At 37.7% G+C, this 22,668-nt stretch overlaps 2 protein-coding genes across 12 annotated transcripts in view; one reads left to right on the plus strand and one right to left on the minus strand.

Annotated features, from left to right (window-relative positions):
• Nucleotides 1-8,884, plus strand: part of FMNL2 (formin like 2) — a 318,406-nt gene extending 309,522 nt beyond the window's left edge. Inside the window, exons 24-26 of the mRNA XM_015559808.1 lie at nucleotides 520-618; nucleotides 1,287-1,410; nucleotides 6,847-8,884. Of these exons, the coding sequence (XP_015415294.1) occupies nucleotides 520-618; nucleotides 1,287-1,410; nucleotides 6,847-6,956 (333 nt within the window). The 3' untranslated portion in view covers nucleotides 6,957-8,884. The remainder of the gene's footprint in view (nucleotides 1-519; nucleotides 619-1,286; nucleotides 1,411-6,846) is intronic.
• Nucleotides 8,885-15,039: 6,155 nt separating this feature from the next.
• PRPF40A (pre-mRNA processing factor 40 homolog A) overlaps nucleotides 15,040-22,668 on the minus strand; it is a 57,487-nt gene continuing 49,858 nt past the window's right edge. For 6 of the 11 annotated variants that reach the window (XM_015559810.1, XM_015559816.1, XM_015559814.1 and 3 more), the window contains 10 exons: nucleotides 20,614-20,728; nucleotides 20,343-20,446; nucleotides 20,136-20,252; nucleotides 19,684-19,821; nucleotides 19,259-19,354; nucleotides 17,917-18,003; nucleotides 17,735-17,831; nucleotides 17,588-17,649; nucleotides 16,806-16,940; nucleotides 15,040-15,238 (listed from right to left, as the gene is read on the minus strand). In XM_015559810.1, the coding sequence (XP_015415296.1) occupies nucleotides 15,146-15,238; nucleotides 16,806-16,940; nucleotides 17,588-17,649; nucleotides 17,735-17,831; nucleotides 17,917-18,003; nucleotides 19,259-19,354; nucleotides 19,684-19,821; nucleotides 20,136-20,252; nucleotides 20,343-20,446; nucleotides 20,614-20,728 (1,044 nt within the window). In that variant the 3' untranslated portion in view covers nucleotides 15,040-15,145. Of the gene's footprint in view, nucleotides 15,239-15,776; nucleotides 15,813-16,805; nucleotides 16,941-17,587; nucleotides 17,650-17,734; nucleotides 17,832-17,916; nucleotides 18,004-19,258; nucleotides 19,355-19,683; nucleotides 19,822-20,135; nucleotides 20,253-20,342; nucleotides 20,447-20,613; nucleotides 20,729-22,668 lie in introns of all 11 variants that reach the window. The other 5 variants (XM_006757388.2, XM_006757386.2, XM_015559811.1 and 2 more) reach the window with 4 other exon arrangements.

The raw sequence follows: 22,668 nt of genomic DNA on the forward strand, positions 1-22,668 counted from the left end.
TGCCAGCTGGATTGGAGGAAGTGTGTGTGTCTGTGAGCTGACAGTTAGATGACTTAACCACCTCCCAGCTGTTAGAAGTCTCGTTAGGGAGGCTGACTTCAGAAGAGAGGATGCGGGAGGGCTGAGCTGACACGAGCCTGTTTTATTTCTTGTCCTAAATCGATGGGACTAGTGACTCTGCCTCCCTTGGGAAGGAGTGAGCTGTGGGCAGAACCTAGGAGTGTCACTGGGTGAGGCCCCTGGAGGAGACGCAAGGAAAGGATTGGAGGTCTCCCCCAACAGTGGGATCCGGAAAGGACTCTGGATGGGGTAAAATTGAGCTACTCGATTTAGAAGAGGTGTCATAGAGACACAGTGAAACCGCAGGCCCGTGTTACATACAGGCACCCATTGTAAATCTGACCCTTCTTCCGCTTGCCCTAATTCCTGGCTCACCAAGGATTCTCTCAGAATGACCTTTTAGACTCTTGACGGCTGTCATTTCCACTGACGTGTCTTTGATTCTTTGACTTGACCCAGCAAGCGGAGGAGGAGAACGAGCTGAGGAAGAAGCAGGAACAGGCGCTCATGGAGAAGCTCCTGGAGCAGGAAGCTCTGCTGGAGCAGCAGGACCCAAAGGTGAGGGTGCCCAGCCCTGCCCTGGAGGCTCCTGGGGGCGAGCAGGAGAGACGGGCAGCAAGCCGGCTTGCCTAGGACCCTTGCCGCTTCCTCCTAGGGCCCCGCAACTCGGCAACTGGACATTTGCTCATTCATTACTTTGTGCAGCAAGAACTTGAGTGAGGCTAAGAGCATGTTCCTGTAGCACTCCTGTTTACAGAGATCTGGGACGCAGAGCTTAGCTCGTATACACTACAGAGAGGCCGTGTCGGATGATTGCGCTGCTTGTATCCAGGGAAGGCCTCATGGGATGCCACTGGTGCTGGCCCTGCCGGCTGCAGGGCTTTGCCAGGAAGAATGGGGTGGGGGGTATTCCGTGAAGGGAAGCATCGTGTAAAGATCATAAAAGGCCGCAGGTCAAAGCGTTCTTCACCTTGACCCTTTGCAGCCAAGTTTAAGAAGTCAGTGGTTCTCACCATAGGACCCAACCTTCCCATTGCCGCCGGCTGGACTTTTGTGCTCCTCAGTGAGTTTGTTTTCTTCCCAGAAGCTTTCTGTGTTCCTCGGGTTGAGCACAATGTGGGCTGGTGCTGCTTGTGTGTTTGGTGGAGGCTCAGACACATTTTGGATTTTCTCCAACCTCCGATGGGTGCTGGTCCCACTAATCTCTCTGCCTTGCTTCTTCTCAGTCTCCTTCTCACAAGTCAAAGAGGCAGCAGCAAGAATTAATTGCGGAATTAAGAAGGCGGCAAGTTAAAGATAACAGACATGTGTACGAAGGGAAGGATGGTGCCATTGAAGATATTATCACAGGTAAAGGACACTTCCTCGTGGTGGCCCGTGGCGATCCCGCCGGCCTCGCCGTGCCGGCCGCTTGCAGATTTCGCCTCTGCTTGTCCAGGGTTTCCAGTTCTTCAGTGACTTTAATCAGACCCAGAATTGTGCAGAGACTCTGCTAGCGTTTGAAGTATATTATAGTAGCCCGTGTACGCCTGTCAGAGAAGCCCACCAGCTCTCTGGAAAATCTCATTTCTCAGTATCATTGGGGGGAAATCTGATTTCTCAATATCATTGGGGGGAAATCTGATTTCTCAATATCATTGGAACCCTTTAGATTTCACCAGGGCTCCTTCTCCTAATGGTTTTCCATTGTCTTCCATTTGTCCCATACTCCGTTTCCTTCCTTCCCTGGATAAAGGCTATGGCAAGACCCATTCGGGGTCTGTACTAACACTAACCACAGTCATTGCGGATGTCTCCAACTTGCTCTGTAACAGCTTCTCCACTCCTTTCAGGGAACTGAAGACAAGCGCGAATCCGGGGCTGGTGCTTCCATTCAGAAGGGCCAGTGGGCTTCCAGCCCAGGGCTGGGGAAGGGCTCCTTGTCAGCCAAGAACGGTGCCTGACCCAGCTTGGTTCTTGCTGATTAAGTCGTAGCCTAATGCTTTCTGCTGGAACCAATTCTGTAGAGTTTCTGCCTTCCCTCTCAGCAGATCAGACAGCAATTTGGGCCACTGGCTTGTGGCCATGGCTGGAAGTGACGTCCCTTTCATGTCTATTGCATATGGATCCTATTTATCAGCTTCCAAGATGCTTAAACTTTTTATCGTGAGAAATATTTTAAATATGAAAAAGTATGGAGAATGTATGATGAGTTCTCGTGTACCCACCACCCATTTACAATTTTCAGCTCAGGGCCAGCCAGTCTTATTACATGCCTGCTTCTACCTATTCCCCATCCCCAACCTCTGGGATTATTGTGAGGCAATTCCAGGACAAACAGTTTCATCTGGAAATATTTCAGTATGAACCTTCGAAAGATAAGGACTCTTTAATAAAGCAAACATGCCCATAGCACCATTACCAGACACCTCCTCAACTATTCCTTGATATAAAATATCTAGTCATTATTCACATTTCCCCAACTGTCCTAGTTTTTACAAACCCTTAGACGTTTTTAATTCTTCCGCTTTTGACGTCTCATTTCTTGTTAAAGCTTAGTCAGCATTGTAAATAAGGATCCCAAACTGCGGAAACCACAAATGTTTCCACCTGCTCAGACCCAAGGCAATACAATGCTAAAACGGAAGCCAACGAGGAGTCCCTTGCCCAGAGTTAAACACAGAGTCAGTTCTGAGAGGCTGGTGAAGGTGCCGTGTCCGTACACGGTACAGACGTGTTCTGTGCGTACCTGCCTGCCGGTACCTCCGGCTCCCCCTGCAGGGAGCTGTGGCTGCTCCCAGATAAAGCCCCTGTGGTTTAGCGTCTCTCCTGAGGGAGAAGCTCTGCTCTGAGCAGGACCAGGAACGGACCGCCTCGGGTAAACGCCTCTGGCCTCAGTGCTGCCGGATTAACTTGTTACAGAGACGCATCCAGACTCGCACATTGAGAACTGGGGTTCCTTTTCATTAGTCTGTTCTCCATCTCAGTGACTCCTGGCTTGTAAACTGAGCAAAACGTATAGTTTTTATCCGCCTGACCTAATCGTTGATCTGTCGTGGGAGGGGACAGTGCTTATCTGCCTGTGGAGCATTCCTGACTGTCCTGGGGAGAATTTCCATTTTGTAACCCATGACCCACCCCAGAGTGAGTAGCTTAGATTTGATGAGCTCACTTGGGTATGTTGCTGCTGTCCCCCTTTCCTGCCCACCCCCCCCGGTATGATTAACAAAGCACTAACTGTGTACTAATGCCATAGATCTTGGCTTCTTACTCTCTTCTGTTTGTCCTGTTTGGCTGTCGTTTTCAATGCAGTGCTGAAGACTGTGCCCTTTACTGCTCGCACCGCCAAGCGTGGCTCTCGGTTTTTCTGCGAACCTGTTCTCACTGAGGAATACCATTACTAAACTATTACTCTTTCTCACCTGATGCTCTGAAAAAGGTTGCTACAGATTTTTTTTTACCTCCTATCACCCTTGTATGTCTGTCTGTCCGGACCAGCATGGAACTGCCATCTTCATGTGTTGTGTCATATGTCGTCTTCATGCTGCACGGTTTTGCATTTCAGCCGTAACTGCTTTCTCACTGGCACTCTCAATACATCTGAATCCATATTGCTGTGACAGTCTGGGTGTGCGTGAGTTGAATGAATGGAATTGCTTGCAGAAATTTTCAGAAAAGTAGTAAATAGAGCACTTCTTTGAGAATCAGGATTGGGTCCCACTACGTTGCTTACAAGATTTTTAGACTAATATATTTGAACAAAAACTAATAGTCATTAATAATAATAGCTACTATACCTAACATTTATTGAGCGCGCACTGTGTTCTAACAGGTTTACAGATATCAAACCAGCCTTTATTTTGTACTCGTTTCCCATGCTTTGATTGTATACAGCAAGCATGTCAAGCTCAAAGGCTAACCACAGGCCAAATAAACGAGGCATGCAGCCTGCGAATTTGACATGCTTGGTATATAGGCACTCAGAATGCAAAGTGCTCTAACTTGCAAAATGGTTTTCAGAAGGAACTGTGAACTATGCACAGCTGTAAACTGGGCCCTAAGGGTTTTATGCATGATAGTCATCATCCAGTGTCACGGGGAACATAGTACGAGCTTAACCCAGAGAGGCCTTTGACCTAGAAGCCTGTATAAGCTGACATAAGGCAATCCATAGCTTTATACCCACCCCTCCTCCCTCTGAGTTCAGTAATCAGCAGTTCCGTGTTGCAGTAAGGCTGTGAGGCAGGAGGTGAAAACCAAGGCTCAGGAGCCCCTCACTGTCTCATCTTGTTCATGCGACTTCACTATGTTCCATGTCAAACCAGGGCATTTCTTCTGTGATGAGATTATATCTGGGCCTGCTTCTTTGGTCAGGATGGTGGCACCAGAAATAGCAATTACCTATCATCAGAAAATGCCACCGAATTAAAAAAAGAGAAAGAAAAAATATTCCCAAGAAGTCACGGCCTGGGCGTAGATCCCGTTGCCTGGATAAGAACAAATTTCTCTGCAGTGCCCGGTTGACTAGAGAAGAGACTAGGGCTGCACACAGTCTCATCGGCCATTGCTGTGGTTGGACTCCATGCCGAGATTGACATGGAACTGCTGCGTGTTTACTTTGTGGCATGAACTCCTCTGTAATCACCTTATGTATGTTCCTCTGTCTCTGAAGATGTGAAAGGATGTGGTGTGTGGTTCCTGCTCTGAGTGTACTTACCCACCAGTGCTTATTAACAAGGCTAGAAACTGTTACCTCCTTGGCTATTGTTGACGGTCAGTGTTGCTCTTGGACTGTCATTCTGGAGCCAGACTTCAAAGCAGCTTGGATCTGGGTGGTCAGCGACCCGGATGGGAAGAACGCTCATCTCCCGTTTTATCTAACAACCTCTTGTAGTGATGGCCTCCCACCCTCACCCTCTGTTGGCTGACATGCCCGGGAATGTGAAGCACTAAGTTGAATTGCTTTTCATTTTCATCCCATTTTTATTTAACCATCATTTTGTGTTTTTGTTTTTTTTTCTGTTTAGCTTTAAAGAAGAATAATATCACTAAATTTCCAAATGTTCACTCGAGGGTAAGGATTTCTTCTAGCACACCGGTGGTGGAGGATACACAGAGCTGGCAAGCATCACTTTTTACTTAGCTTCCTCCTCTCTCTGTATGCAGATCAGTAGTTTCAATCTATGGCCCAGGGTAATACTGGTGAGAGTCTACCAGGGAGGTCTTTGTATCTCACTATCAGTGATGTGAGGCCAAACCTCTCTGTTGGACTCTTTCTGGCCTGCTTCCGTATTCTCACATGATGGCTTGGGCAAGGGTTTTGCTGATTATTGATTGCTTTGGGTGGTAGGCTGTCCCTTACCCCTTCTTAGCCTTTGAGTTATTCAGTTAGCCACATTTTTATCTGAAGAAATCGAGAGCCAGTCCTGGCCAGAGAACACGATCTGTAGCCTTTGGAGAAGGATTAGGATCTTTAAAATTAATTGCTCGGAGGGCTCAGGAATCAGAGAGGCCGGTCCCTGCATGCCCTTAGCCAGAAGTGGGATTCTAGCCTTCCTACCGCTCTGTGCCAGGAAGCAGTTTCCGGAGGGTCAGGGTATGCAAACCTGTGTTTTGCTTGCACTTAGGAGTAGGGCAGGGTCACAAAGCCCAACAAGCCCAGAGCTGGTGAGCACTGTGCGGAAGGAGGGCACCGTCTTGCACTCGACTCCAGCTTGTGTTTGCCTACTGAGAGTTTGGGCCCAGTATTGCCAGATCCTCCAGTTTTCCAACCAAAGTCAGAAACCTTGACTTTTATGTCAATTACAGGTTTAAATATCAGGCAACTGTACTTAAAAATGTAAGTCAAGGTCAAACATCCTATTGTTTTTGTGTTTCTCCTTCTAAAGGTAGAATGTTTCCTAACAGAAATAAAAAGTACTAAATTAATAAAAGGAAAATGTATAAGCAAAACAAGGGGAAGAAGTATGAAGCCTGCTTTATTTTTCCCTATATCCTGACTCCATCAAAAGGAAAGCATGCTTCATACTTATTACTCAAATAAAATTCCTCTTGTTCATCCCACGTTATCCCTCCAGAGCAATGCCTGCTTGAACTAACATGCAACGAGGCATTTTTAAAATAATAGGCATTCCATTCTGCTATGCATTTGCAATACAAATTGGAGAATGCAGGAGGGTCCATATAACTTCTCCGCTGTAATGAAAAACCAAAAATATTGGTGGCAGGAAAGAATGTTCAGGAATAGAATATTATTTTGATTGAATGATTACTTTTATTTAGTAGTTAAATTGAGCATTGTTTCTAATTCACAAAATAAAAAACTGACCCCAGCTAATAATAATTTAAAAAGTGGAATCTTTGTCTGCGAACTAATTATAGTTCTTCCTTGATTAAAATTGGGATAAGATAGGACAGGACAATCGGTTTTATTAGTTTTGCAGTTTAAATTCATTGTTGTTTATATTTAGGTTTCCAGAAAGAAAGAAACACCTAAGCCATAGCGATTTCCAGTTGAGGAAATGTTTCAAAGTAAGACTTCAGCTAGACCCTCCGGCCAGTGACAAAAGCAATCTCTTCCTCTATTCCCTAAAAGTACCAGAATCCCACCAGTATTACATCATGTTTTGACTGTAAATACAGAGGGCAAAGTTCATGTGTTTGGCTCAGATATTCTGTGGGTTTGCAGGGCTCATTAGCTGACTCTTCTACACAAGCTGCTTTGATTGGCTGCCAGCTGGCCTTGTCTTGCTTAGAGGCACAATATTAAAGGTTGCAATTCTCTCACTGATGCTCTCCTTTTTACAGATCTTAGAAACCAACCATACAGACGAGCCGATGCGGTGAGGAGAAGTGTCAGGCGGCGCTTTGATGATCAGAACTTGCGTTCTGTTAATGGTGCCGAAATAACCGTGTGAACCTGAGACCTGACTGAATGAATAGTTTGTGCATGAAAGAAGCTGTCCACATGAACTTTATGTGCCGCCATTTAACTGCAGCCTTGAACATAGATGAAGTATTCTAAGGGCTCAGATTTAGCAAACATAGGAATTTTAAAATGATGGGCCCTCCTTTCAACCTTTGTTAACAAGTGCCTAAAAGTGGAAGTACCTGCTCAGATTAATCAAAGCAATAGGATTGGATTTGATTAGGTATCTTTTTACACCAGTATGTTACTCAATTTTTTAATCAAATTGTAAATTTCCTATTACATGTATTACCTGCCATTGTGAATGTCCCAGGATGGCCCACCCTGGTTTCCTATGAAGTTGTAAATAAGATGGATGCCTCTGTGGGGGCTCCTTTGTTGAGATGTCTTTTAAGGAATTTTGTGTTTCAGTCATACCCACCAACTTTGTATTTTTAAGGGCTTGCAACATGGAAGGAGGAGGGAAAAGTCTCATGATAAACTTGTGTCCAAAACCAAGCCCTAGCAAAGTTCAGATAGATTGCAATTCCAGTAGCTCAGGATACTCAGCGGTCTCCTTTCACAGTCTGCTACCCTGTGCTAGTGTACCGTGCCCTCCCTGGGAGAGTCCCCGTATGAATGCAAGGATATGATGGCATACAAATCTTGCACAGTACTGTGTTCTTCATCTAGGGGCAGCTTTGAAAAGATAATGCAATATATTTATTAATTAGCACTAAAATTAACATCTCAGTAATCAGTATTAGGATTTCTGAGGATCATTATGGGTCAAAACTGAGAAGAGAAATCAGTGCCTTGCTAGCCAGGAATAAGTTCACTAGTTCTATCAACAGTGCTCAAGATTACTTCTGCTGGCAGAGAAGTGTTAGTCACCCAGCCTTACTCTCTGACAATCGGTTGGCTCCGAGCGCCCCCCCCCCTTCCTTTTGTAAGTTGAAGATATATTTGGCATCATATATCAAAGCGAAAAACTTTGTATTTCCCAGATTACTTTATGAGGAATTGAATATTCATGTTGGGATAAAGCTTAAATGATATATAATGGGACTAAATGGCCAACTAAGCCACTGTTACTTTTCCTTCCTCTGGCAGGGCACTCGATCCATTCCAAAGTCAAAAACTGGACTGAAGCTAATTTGTACTTTTCATAATATACATTCTGCTTCTGGCTTACCTTCTTGGTACATCACATCAGTATATTAATTGTAAAGTTTATTGTATAGTATTTAACCACTGAATTTCTTATTTTATGTTGTGCTTATGTGAACTCCTTGGTGAAGGTCCAATTTTCCTTGGATAATGTGTAGTTATATATGATCTCTTTTTAAATGTACAGATATTTTGCTATAAAATTGGTGCAGTTTTTTATGGTTTTTACACTTAATTCCCACCTAAGCCTCTGGGTAATATTGTAAATATTGTTTAAAAATGCATCGGCCTATGCTATACAATCTGAATGTTATTTTAACTTATAGTTTTTTTAATATATATATTTAACTACAAGGACAGTTTAGAGATCAGTTATCACATTTCACTTTAGCATACCTATTTACAGAAGGATTGCTTTTAAACAGCCACTTGCCAGCAAATTTTCATAAATGTGTACTTTTAAAAGAACATGCCAAGATTTTGTTTTTCTGTTGACTCAACATTAATTTTGACAATACCATGAGACACACAATACAAATTGGTCCTTTACCACAAGCAGCTGTTTCCCAAAGCTCAATGCTGATGAGCACATTAAAATCACTACTATTTATTAATCTCCAAGTAGACAATAATGTTGGAATGTTCTTTTCTGTTTGTCTATTAATAGGCCTGCTTCTTAGCAATATTAGGAATGTTTTATAAAAGCAGTTCATGTTACTTTTCTGGTCTTTTCATGGCATATGAGCAAATAAACTATTTACACCACTATCCTGTAACATGTTGTCGTCTTTCAATGGTATACTTTAGGGGTTTTGCCAGTTATCTTCTAGAAAAAGGTATGTCTTGGTGCTTAAACTCAGAATCTAAATGTATTCGGTAAATTTAGTAAAATCCGTAAAATCCCTTCCTGTACACTCTTGAGCACTTGCTGTACGGGACAAAGTAACCACTTAGATTTGGGTAGTGAGGGATACAGTTCCCAAATCATATTTATTCTTTCCAGTTATCATTGTAAAATTTAATTGATTGTTTTGGCATATTCTTCTTAAGCAAGGAAATGTAGTATTTCAGGAAACTGTGTAAGTGGCTTGAAAATACTTTAGAGGGCTGTAAATTAATCATTTAAGAAATTGTTGTTAAGTCTCTGTTTCCAACTCAGTGCCCTTTCTCTTGTACCAAATGGCTGAAACCTCACTTTAAAAAGGGAAGGGGGGCGGGGGGAGTTCAAGTCTGCAGTTAGGCTCTGCAGTTTGTTTTGTTGCAGGGCAAAGTGCTTCATAGTAAAAGAAATAAAGTCAGTATTGCACAAATTCAGGTCTTCAAACCCAAACTAGCAGGAAGTCAAATGAGGCCAGATAGGGCTAGGTTTAAGGGCACCGATGCACCAGTAGCATCCATTTTTTAAGGTGTTTACCAATGACCCAGAACTAAATCCCCTAGTTCCCACTCTCAAATCGCTAAACTCTAAGTCCTAATCCATTAAATTCACTGCAGTGAGTGTTCAGTGACCCTGCTGACTCAGCAGTGCTCTGCAAAGGGGGGTGACATGTACCATGGGATCTGCTGGGTTAGCACAGAATTTTACAGGACTACCTACTTGGGTACTGAAAATTATGCTTTTATAATATTGGATTTATAATTCACACATGTATTGATTTTAATATTTGATAACTCTTCTTAGCCTTATACTTATTTCCTAAATTATATCAGAAATGCCTGCAAAGATGAATCTACTATCATCCCAGTTCATAAAAAAAGGATTAATATATTAGCTTCCCATTTCTTTTAAACCTAATATCCCATCTGTTTCCAAGAAAAAATTTGAAGCAAAAACAAATGCATTATGAAATATTAATATACTTTTTTTTATCTTTTTACAGAGAAAAGCAGGTATTACACTGAGAAAACAGAATGTGGGCATCTAGCATCTCACAGCACAGAACTGCTGCATGAGGGGTGCTTAAAGGTAAAAGTTGACACAAAAACAACTTATTTAGTAAAAGATGTCATTGTTTTCTAATAAATTATATTTATTTACAAAAGGTCTAATTTTATATAACTGAAATTCTTTACATCAGAACAATATAGAAACAGAAAACCTGATAATTACAAACACAGAACATAGAAACCTTGTTCCCCTATTACTCACCTTTCAGAACAAGTCTTCGGTTTAGTTGTAGAGGTAAGCAAAAGACCAATACCTACGAAAAAGTTTGCAGGCATAACCAAAGGAAAAGATGTTTATAAATAGCACATTTAGATACCCCAAGGAACAGCATAAAAGGGCATCAAGAAATGGCTTAATTTTAAAAAAATAAAAAGAAGTGGCTTAGTCTGTATCTGATCTGATTAGGCAGTCATTCTGTTTCACAGTCTATGATCGAAAATGGGTCGGGGGAGTTTAGCTAGCTGCCCTGAAATGCAAACATCAACCTTACACCTAGCGCAAATGCCATTAAATTAAGTCAGTTATCAATTACTAACAGTGAGATGTCTTTGAACTAGATCCTGCTGAGTCACAAAAGCAGTTTTTATATAGTAAGTTTAAAAAGATTGCAGTTAAGGAATTTAGGTCATGTAGATAAGTGAAATAAAATGGAGGGCTGGGGGAATGAGAGTAACGGGAGCAAAATCTTCTCACTTCCCACCTCACAATTAAGTCAGCTCCAATAACACTGAAAACCTGTCATGTCACCATTATTCACTCCTTTGTCAAAAATAGCCTGAAAATATTAGTTCTCAGCTTGCAATTTAAATAGGAAGTTTGCTATTGTATCTCTTAGGGTTTTAAAGACCAAGTGATCTAGCTAAATGTTAATTCTTCAAATAAATTATACTTTTGAACTTGTATTATATAACATTAACTTATAATTACAAAGGCAAGTTTCAAATCATTACAGGGGAAGATTTCTTTACTCAAAAATCACATGGAAGCTCTATGTTCTGACAAGCTTTTGAACTTTTCTGAAGTAATGGTTAAGGTACAGTCACTAAAACTCATGTTCAGTGCACTTCAGTTGTGTATGTGGCTTTAGTCATGGGCTAGTGTGGTTTATTGCAAAGATGCTTTTTCAAGCCCTTTAATACAGATGGTAGGTAACATGTATGCTGGCTGAGTACATCTGTCAACTAATATGTTACATTCATTCAATAGATGCCTACTATGTGCCAGGCCCTGTGCTAATCAACAGAATACAGCAGTGAATGAAACTTACATAGGGACTAGACCACCCCTGAAGTCAAAACAATTGAAAACTTAAGAGCAAGGTAAGCATTAATAAGGGAAGTACGAATTACTAGATTGGTATTCAAAACCATAGAATGAGATAAGCCTATTGTTACAAGCCTATTCCAACAGTTCCATGAAAATCATTCATGATGTTACTTTGTTTCCTTTATGTGAAATCAATGCAGTTTTACATAGAGAATGTAAAAGAATTAAAATCTACGTCATACTGAGAGAGATACATCCCTAAGGGAAAAGTCTCAAATTTAAGATATTAGGAATTAATGTGCTTTTGCCTCATTTTGCTTTTAGAAATGTTTTAGTTATTTACTTTTATAAATCACACAATATACTTAAATATCCTACAAACTTTAAAAACAGCATTCATTACCCTTCTCTGGGTACTATTTGATTAGAAACCATTCTCCTAAATACATCTAGGTTAAAAAAAAAATCTTCACATAAAAGGGGCTCGCTCCCTCTTTTTTGATGCAAAAATTAAAAGTGCTACCTAGTCAACACTCAATTGACCATACCAGAAGCATCTAAGGCTAATGCTTCTTACAAAGCCCTTTGGTAACCGGATGAAAACTGGACCTTCTTTCCAGAAAAAAATGTACACAAATGTTTCAGGAGATTTTAGTCTCTTCACTATGAATTAAGACTGCCTTACTCTATCTAGGCCAGAGGGAAGAACGTCTGGCCCGAAGGCCTCATAAGGCCTATGAAATCATTTGGTCTGGCCCTGCCAAGGCATTAGGGGTGAGCTAATTAAATGTTTGGCCAAATATAGCAGGCTAATTTTTAAGTTGATAATTTTGTATGGCCCTCAAATGATGTTATAAATATTCAAATGTCCTTGGCAGGAAAAAGATTCCCCACCCATGATCTCTAGGCCAATGGTCGGCAAACTCATTAATCAACAAAGCCAAATATCAACAGTACAACGATTGAAATTTCTTTAGAGAACCAAATTTTTTAACCTTAAACTATATAGGTAGGTACACTGTTAACTAATTAGGGTACTCCTAAGGCTTAGGAAGAGCCACACTCAAGGGGCCAAAGAGCCGCATGTGGCTTGCAAGCCGCAGTTTGCCGACCACGGATCTAGGCCAATCCTTTTCATTTTATAGTATAATGAGGTCCAATTAGCAAAGTTATAGCATTTTGATCATTTTCAGGTTTACTGGGAGGGATAAAAAGTATTTTTGTTGAAAAACATGAATAACCTATATGCTGAAGCTACTTTTGGGCAATAAAAAAACATCATCATGTTTAAAAAAAATGTGGGACTTTTATTTGAAAATAATTTAAAAACGCTTGGGAAAAGTACAATGAATTCTTCATCCTTGACTGATTCAATTAACTTTTCACATAAATTCAATTTTCCCACATAGGGATTATAGACTGGGAGAAAATAAAAACAGCAAGTATTTGAAGTTCCTATTTTGACTATTATATTAAATGTATTAGTGAATTTAATCCAATAATTCATTAATATTGAGGGAAAATGAACCCTCAGCATTTGCCTTACTCTGAGAATTAAAAATATACATTCCCCTTATGTGAAAAGAAAAATGCTTTCCTGCTTGAACACATTTGTTCAAACCCTACTCAAACTGTTTCAACATCAAGTCTAATTGCAAGACATTTCAGCTTTTACAACCTATATCTTTAATCTAACTGGTTAAAAACATTCACAGAACTCTAGCTTTAACAAAATCTTCCCATCATCTGTGCTTTCAGACAGGACAATATCTTTCTAGCAACTAAATCTCTTTTGATGGGATAATCAAAGGGTAGTAAGACCAGGATTTTACTTTAATAGCATCTTTTTAACGAGGATGTTGTATTTAGAGATGTAATTTGTTCACTAGTTTTTTTTTTTTAGGTTAAATAATTTTCATGGGTGAACTATTGGGAAACGTGAATTTGTATTGTCTTATAGGGATTTGAGGTTGTGACACAGAAGTGCAGAAATTTATTTTGAGGACATGCTAAAACACATCAATAGCTTTTTATTTAAATAGAAAAATCAAAACTTTAAAGTTGTACTTAAAAATCATTCATAGAATTAAAACATTTTACAGATTCTAAATTCTCTTGTGAAACATCACTAGTATTTCTGCCAATATCATCTGCTTATATTAAAGTTCCTACCACTTCCTGTCAAGTGTTAGACATGATGTCAAGTGTTAGTTAGGCATGATTGGCAATATTAACTATCATTAAAATGGGACCTCTGAAAATTAAGTCTAGGTGAATCCCTGATTAATAAGTTATGTTTTGGTTCTAATATGCAAAAGGAGACTCAAGCAAGCAACTTGGTTACTTCCCATTTTCTAAAAATAATGGTCCTCATTTTCTACAAAGTCATGTCATATTTCACAGCAGAAAAATGTCTTGGCAGGGAGAAGTTTAGAAACAACACCCTCTTCCCTTATTTTTGAAGCATTCAACAGTGAACAGATTTAACTAAAATAGGGAGCAGAGATGGGAGTCATCCTGATTAGTCCCACTTTTCAAATTCACTAGGATGATGAAGAAAAAAAAATAAAATGAACCTTTTGTTCTTTTAAATCCCAACATGAAATAGGATCGACCGGTCCTAAGATAATACCAAAGACTGTATGCTAAAATTTACTATTAAAAAATAAAAATAAAAATCCTGCAGTGAAGAAATATAGTATAAATTACATTACCAACCCTGGAAAGTTAGCAGGTATTCTAACTTTTTTTAAAATATATTTTTATTGATTTCAGAAAGGGAGAGACAGAAACATCAATGATTAGAATCATTGATCAGCTGCCTCCTGCATGCCCCACTCTGGGGAACAAGCCCACAACCTGGGCATATGCCCTTGACTGGAATCGAACCCAGGACCCTTCAGTCCGCAGGCCAACACTCAATCCACTGAGCCAAACCAGCCAGGCAAAGTATTCTAACTTTAAACCACTGCCTCTCTAAAGTATCCCATAGCAATTTGTAGATCAAAAACAAATATAGGGGGCCTCAAATGCACTGATTCTAATTTAAAAAGAAAGTGACTTAGCTGTGTGGGCAAGAGGAAGCAAAAATTTCAGGGATTTAGTTTATCTTTAAATTATCATACAATTTTTTTTAGAGCTGAACAGTTTACATAGAAATAAATACTAGTACACGCTAGAAGAGAAGGTTTAATAATTGATAAAAATGTACAAAAATATTCAAATCAGAAATGCTTTAGAATGTGTATCATGAAGTCAATACTTCTCAGTGAGTAGGGAAGGTAAAAGACTTCCTCAATGAAAAAAGCAAGAGAAAGGTCCGATAAAAAAAAAAAGACAACTGTTAAAATGTTTAAGTCAACATTGATTTTTGTTTTAGACAAGGATATTGCATCTATCACTTAAAGTTGGTGGCACATTCTTTAGTAGGTCCTTAAGGCAATATATTTAAACTAATTTACAATTTGATTTAATGTTAATTTTTAAAACATCACCTCAAAATAATGCCCTCACAATAGCCTTTTTTAAATGTATTCAGATGTTGCATAAAAAATAATGGTGGCTTTATTATAGCAGTGCTCACTAGCACCACTGTAGTTAAGGGTCTACCAGGTTTCCATTAAGAACACCTATTTGTGGGTTCACCATAAAAGATCAGATTAGTTTCAACCAGTTGGGTAGTGCACAAAAAAGCAATTTTATCAGTTGCTTCTGTGATATAATTAAAACCCAGTGTTATTTCAACTGAACTTAAAATAGAGTCCCTGGTCTGAATTAGACTTTAAATCATACTGTAAACATATATTTGGTATAATTTATTGATCATCATCCAGTTGCTCCAAAAGGGTCCTTCTGCGCTTTTCCAATTCTCCTTCACTCAGTTCACTGCCAGAAGTATCCCAATTACCCTGAAAAGACATTGAAAACAATTACATTTCATGATAGTACTCAAATATGGTTAAGTAGTAATGAACTTTTGAAAAAGGAATTCAAAATGAATTCTCTTTCACAGAAACAGATACATCACATAGTTTAAAGACTTACTACCTCTTTCCCAAGAGCCTATCAATGGGTTGCTAACTAAGCATATATGTGCCTTGGTTACATTAGGGGCGGTCCTTAACTTAGAACAAGATTTTTACATGTTGTTTTTACTTAATATACAAGTAATATACAACATTAATATACAAGTCGGGAACAATGGTACATACATTTCTTTTCCTTCCTCTTACATAACTGATTATGAGATAATCCCGTTTCCATTTAATGGAAGTCAGGGGTTCATTTCTAGGCACTATATTCCTTGCTAACTTTGCATATTCTAAGTTGCCCTAAGAGTGTTTTATATTACAAAAAAATACGCTTCACGCCAACATTCATGAGCAGCACAAGACTTAAACTGAAGAAAATATTCCAAAAATAATCTTTGAAAAGTGGATAGTTCACCTGTCTTCTTTCCCTTCAGCGATTTCGTTAAACCTACTGAAGGTTAAGGAAGAATAAATTGTTAAAAGCTAATAGGTCTAGAGGAAACATTCATTTTTCACCAAGGATGTGCATCAGATTCACCAGTGCAGCTTTTTAAAAGGCAAAGCAAAAAAAACCCTCCACCCTATATAGCAAATTAATCAGAATATCCAGAGGGAGAGCCAGGCTTGTCTACAAAGCTGAAACTCTCCACTGGTAAATCCAAAGCATTACCCTTGCTAAGCCCCTAGAATTTGTGGGAGGAATGGAAAGGATGAGAAAGTTTGTGTTATTGTGCTGTCATTCATATATATGTGCGCACACACATATATGGGAAAATAAGGATTCATTTGATATTAAAATATCAATTTTGGCTTATAGTCCCTTCCTATCCATTTGCCCTCACACCTCTTTCTGATTTCCAAAGGTTACTGGAATGCTACCTTTTGAAACCAGATTTACAAACGATGATAACTGAATATTTGGAGGAAGAACACTTAATTTGAGTCTCTTTATATTCCTTAAAAAATCAGGTATAAAATGTCCAGTGGCACTTCTTAGAATGCAAAGACAGAAGACCATATCCTCCTTTATTTTTTTACTTAAGTTCTCTTTTATTATTATTTTAAATCCTCACCCAAGAATATGCTAAGAAAAACAGATCAGTTGTCTTCTAAATGTGCCCTGGGGATCGAATCCAGAACCCAGATTGTGCCCAGATCAGGATTCAAACCAGCAACCTTTGGGTGCACAGGACAACACTCAACCAACCGAGTCACTCTGGCCGGGATTTATCTTCCTTTCTCAGTGAGTTAACAGAGCATTACATAGCCTTTAATTATTTTTTTTTTAAGGAATGTAAAACTTATGACCACATACACTAGAAAACTATTCTGTGTGAAAGTTAACTGAACTTTAATTGTTTTCTTTAAACGCTCTCATAGTTTAACCATTGTCTCCATTTCTGCATTTTGAAAATACAGGTATGAAATAATTCTAAGTACTTACAGAAGAATCCTTTCCAGTCTTTTTCTTAGGTGATTTGTGTTTTGATTCTGATCTTTGTCTAGTTCTGTCCTTTTCACTTTCCCGGTCTTTTTCTTTCTTATCCTTCTCTCGCTCAGCATCTGACTCTGGAGAGTCCTGTATAAAAATCCACGTGTAACAGAGTATGTGTGCCCAGAGTGGTAAAATTTAAGTTGTTAAGACAAAGGATTAAGGATAAGGATGAAGGCATACCTGATTGGAGTATATATTATGAAAATGTGTGCAGATTTTACATTTTACACAAACCCAATACAACATTACTTATTTAGTTATGTAAGATGCTGTGATTAGCTCAATCACATATTAGGTTGATAGCTTGCCTAAACAAGCAGTCCTTCATTAGATATGCACAAATTCAAGTGAGCAGCATGAAAACAATCTCATTCAACAGGTCTCTGGTAACACCCAGGCCCTAGTATTTTTAAAAAGCCTCCTAGGTTTACCTAAGATTAAATGGTTCTCAACAACAGCTGTAATATGTACACAGACCACAAAGACATGTCTTTCTCTAAGATTACTTTAAAAAATCAGACTGGGAATCTTAACATTGGTGTGTATATTTTATTTTTCCTCAAAGCTCACCAAAAGATCTTAATGGAAGATGAAGATCAAGTGTAAAACTCTTGAACTTAGGGGCCCACCTAAACTGTGTTGGTCTGCACAGGACTAGACAGAAAAAGGCTTTACTGCCACTGAGGAAATTAAGGGTAAAAGCCTAATGTAAAAATGAAAAGCTTGCTTACAGATTTATGTCTCCTCTTCTTGCTTTTCTTCTTATGTTTTTTAGACTTCTTATAACTTCTCTCTAAGCAACATGTAAAGGAAAAGGTGTCAGGATTTGACCACATCCAAGTGTCAATGATTTTAATCAAGTTAAAAGATATGCCTACCAGACTCTGCACTAGAAGAATGTTCTGAAGCAGAACGAGACTCTGATCGCTGTCTTTTTTTCTTTGTATGGCTGTCGTCGTCATCTGAATCTGACCCCTACACAATACAAATAATTTTATTCATAATGATACTAAACAAATGTTTCAATACACTTATGATGCCATCTAATAAACTTCCTTACCGATCGAGAGCGGGAACGTTTCCTGTGGTGTTTTTTAGATTTTTTAGAATGTTTTTTGTTCTTTGAATGATGATGTTGACATTCATGCTACAGGGGTAAAAGAGAAATATTCAAAAGTTTACATTTACTTTGGACAGTACATCATAAAGAATTTTTAAAGCTATTCGTTATATAATTCGAATTATAATTAACCATCATGTAGATATCTAAACACAATAGTGTTAAAAAATATAGTTTTTGTAGGAATCATAGTGTATGGGTTAGTAGGGATAAGTGTACACTCCAGAAAGGTATAATTTTCAGAACAGTTACACTCCTTTCTGTTAAGACAATTAAATATACATTTGAAAATCTTGCTTAAATGTTGATTCTAATGCAGGATTTCTACTGATGGGGTCTGAGGTTCTGCATTTCACAAAAGCTCCCAGGTTAATAGAGATAATGCTAGTCTGAAACACTTTGAGTAGAAAAGATCTAGAGGCAGCTGGGAAACAACAGAGTATATGTGGGTATGTTAACAGAGCAAAGTCTTGTCAACATTGATAGACATCAAGAACATTAAATACAATGAACCAGTCAACGTAAGTGACTTGCTATGTCCGAGGACTATACAACACTATAATGAATATGTGTCAGCTTTTAGCTTGCTGTAAAGTATCAGTCTGTCTCTGTAACTGGCAGCATAGCATGTCTGTTAAAAGTATTGACTCTGAAGTCAAACAGCCTGTGTTGGAATCCCTGAAAATTACTTTATTTCCCCTTGCCTCATTTTAATCCTCACACTATGAAGTTATAGGTGAGTAAATTAATATATTTAGTATTTGTCTAACAATTAGAACAGCAATGGCCCATATAGGCATCAAATTATTATTTAATAATAATAATTGGTCAATTTAGCATTTTTACTACATACAAGTACCTATCTGAAATACCCTTATTCAGCTAACAGTAATTTTATCAATACCCATTCGAACAAAACTTTTATCACTATATTTAAAACCTCTCCCTGAGTTTTTAAGACATCTAATAATATAGTATAATATTTGAAATATATGTTTGGATCTTATAAAACAGATAGAAAATAGTTTTTAAGTTTTCTTTGGGTTTACTAGTCAACTGATATGGCTGCTAAGTTTGTGAAACACTGTAAAAATATGAAACAAATATCTCCACAAACAAATCTTTACATTCCCATGCAAGCTATTTGTTTCACTTAAAAGCTACATTTGCATAACAATGGTTTAATTTAAGAAACATACTTGTCATTCTGAATTCCTTAACTTTTATTTATAATTTTATATATAGTTTGTATTTCAGCCAGTTATGAAAATATTAAAATTACCTCAAGCACATGCATAAAATCTTTAAATATTCGTTTTCTTTCAGACTCTAGAGTTATGTCCTCAAATGCCGGCTCTTTTACAAATCTCTCCCGGATCTGAAAAATTTGCATATATAATAAATATATTGATACCAAGAAAATGATACCAGTATGACTAAAGGAAACAATAGAAGTGAAAATTGTGACAGCCCAGTCCCCTCCAAGTCTATTAAATTTTTTCCTTTACTCTAAAATCTATACCATTTTAAACAAATATTCCTAACTGCAGTCACAGCTGACTTCATCCTTCTAACCTAGCCTCAATATATTATACAAATAACTTCAGCTTACTTTTGTGGTCTACAAAATTAAAGGAACTAAAAAGTATTCTTATCTTCAATTGTAAAGGAAACAGTTCATTAGGAAAAATTTACAAATATACATACATCTTCCCAGACAGCATCCAATTCTATTGGGGGAGCAGCTTGTTTCAACATACTCTTAAATGCAGATTCTTTTCGTTTCATCTTTCGAGCCTCCTCTTTTTCTCTTTCACGTTCACGGGCTTCAGCCTTTTCTAGTAACTTTTAGAAAATTATTTAATCAGTTACCATGGTACAATAATTTTTGTTAATTGAAATAACCCATTATTCTTAACTTAAGTATTCTCCCATCATTTATAAGGCAAGGTGCAATTTATAACACAGGTAATTTGAGCAAAGAAAAATTAACATCAGCTCATCACCTAAACAAATTATTTTACCTTATCCTGAAAGGCTAACTACTTTATAAAACCCTACTTATATTCTATTCAAGGAGCCTACAATTGAAGTACTTTTCCCCTAAATACATTAAAAACTGTACTATTAAACTTATTTATAAAAGACCATTAACTTACACTATTAAAAGCCAATTTAATATTTCCGGCATCTAATGTGGTTGATCTTTTAGTTGAACTGATTATTGCCACAAAATCTTCAAAAGTAGTATTTACTTCAACTACAAATCCTTTATCCTAAAAAACAGAAATCTTGTTAATAAAGTGTATAAAAGGAACAGAGAATAATTTTGAAGATATACCAGTCTATATAAGTATACTATTTACCTTTAGAATATCTTTTATTATCTTCTTCTCATCATGATAACGTGCTTTAAGATCCTCAACATAAAACTTGAAAAGGTCAAGTGCAGTTGATCCTAATGAAAAAACTAAAGAAGTCAAAAGCTAGCTCTAACCAAAGAGCTGCAATTATTATTATTTTTTTTTATAAAACAAAATAAAATGCCCCCTCCCTCATTTCCCAACACAACCCACCTTCCCCTCTGGCCCATTTTAACTACTATCAAAACCAAGTTAGGAAAGAAAAGAATCTCACCAGGCTGACCAAGCATGTTAGTGAATCTAATGTCAGAACTAATTGTTGGATACAATTCCATCCAAGAAGACATAGAATGTAGTTGTCCGTGTTCATGCAATTCATCTAAAAATATCTGGGGGAAAATTTTTTTAGACCATTAACAACAACAACAAAAAACCCCCATTATATTGAAATCATCTCTAAAGACATTAGAAAAATATTACATAACATGAACACACGTTAAAAACACATCAATACTTAAAACTCTTTGACCAATGTTATCCCAAATATATTTAGGTGCAAAGAATACTTGGCTCCTTGATGAAAGTAGCAGCTTTTAGGCAAAAGTATTTTGTACTTCTGAGAAAAGGATCTCTGAAAAGCTACATTATCTTTCTAGGCTTCACTTTACTGTCCTGTAAGATGGAACATCATTTCCAGTTAAAAAAATATGTAATATAAAGATAAAAGTTAACTCAATATATTAGATATTATCTATTTCAAATGATGGTGCTAAAGTATATGTATGCATGTTTCCTATAAAATAATACTTTTTGTTTTAAGACACAGTGACTGATATATTCTGGGGTGTTTTTTTTAAATTTTCTTAACAAATGTGGACTTAAGAGGAGGACATATAATTTTACCAAAGTAATACAGAGTACCTATTTCCTTCTATGTTACTACCTTAATTCTAAATCTTTATATGCTCATCCCAATTTCTCTTCTTTCTCCTTTTATACTACTTGCTGACTTTCAAGGCAACATATTAGGACTTCAACAATTTCCACATTTCCCGCTTCTCTAAATCTCTAGGGGGTTTAATCCTATAAATAAATGTTCCTGAAGAACGATAACCCAAAATTCTGCTCCTAAAATTCCAAACCCTGTAGTGCTCAATATAGTAGCCACTGGTCAAATGTAGCTTCTAAGTTCATGAAATGTGTTTGAATTGAGTTGTGCAATCAGTGTATAATATACAATGACTTTGAAGACTCAGTTCCAAAAAAATATGTCAAAATTATAATATTGGGTGAAATAAAAGCTTACTGAAATAATTAAAAAATAATAAAATTTAAAATCACATAATATATAAATTCTTATTGGACAGCATTGTCTTGAATAATACCAGAGAGCTATAACTCCACTTCTCTTCATAGGAGAATAAGCATGTCCATACAGTCTTATATTTCCAACATTCGTTTCTCAAACTTAGTATCTATCGTTTTTACCTATCCTTTCTACAATATAAATGGAATCCTTAACACAACCCTCTTGTGTGATCACTGAGTTCCTCACTTGCTCCCTCTTTTGCATTCCTAAAATAGCTCGAAACCACCTTCAACAATGCTCTCTAGAATCTTAGAATCTGCTTCACTCCATCATACCTGCTTTGTTAGTATTACTGTTTCACTTCCAGATTGCTAAGATCTGATGGTCATAGAATTTTGATATTGAATCCATTTCAATAGTGAATCCCTAACCTGAGTGAAAATTACAATCACCTGAGAATTAAAAAAAAAAGGATTAAAAGCCAGATACTTGTAATTTTACTTCTTAAAGATCACTCGATGACTCTGATTTGAATTCAGGTTTAAAAACTATTAGGCTAAAAGTGTATGGCTCTACTCCTTTTATTTACTAACCCTGTCTTGGATGGTGGGCAGGAGCTTGGTCTTTACATTATAGGAAGCAAGTGCATTAAAGATGGCTGAGTCTGATACTTCTTCCCTTAGAAGGGAGGTTCCCAACATAGGCACTCACTGCCTCAGAGCCAGGTGAGATTTCCCCCCTTATCTCCTTCCTTCTTTTTGTCTTCTTATATATTGCTCATAATAAAACTATTCATATATATATATATGCTTGAATTCCATACTTTCTAAGATTCTGTTTGAGAAATACCTCTATCATTCAATTCTTTCTTCATTCTCTCTCTTGACTGATTTTTCTTACTCAAAGCCATTCTCTTAACCCTGAGCTTACTAAAACTCACCATATCATCAAAATATCTGCAAGAATGGTCTAATTTTGCCTCATTTACCTTTAAGGTATTTGGAAACTCTTTAACTTTCC

Source organism: Myotis davidii, unplaced genomic scaffold, assembly GCF_000327345.1.
Source record: "Myotis davidii unplaced genomic scaffold, ASM32734v1 scaffold753, whole genome shotgun sequence".
Taxonomy (NCBI): Eukaryota; Metazoa; Chordata; class Mammalia; order Chiroptera; family Vespertilionidae; genus Myotis; species Myotis davidii.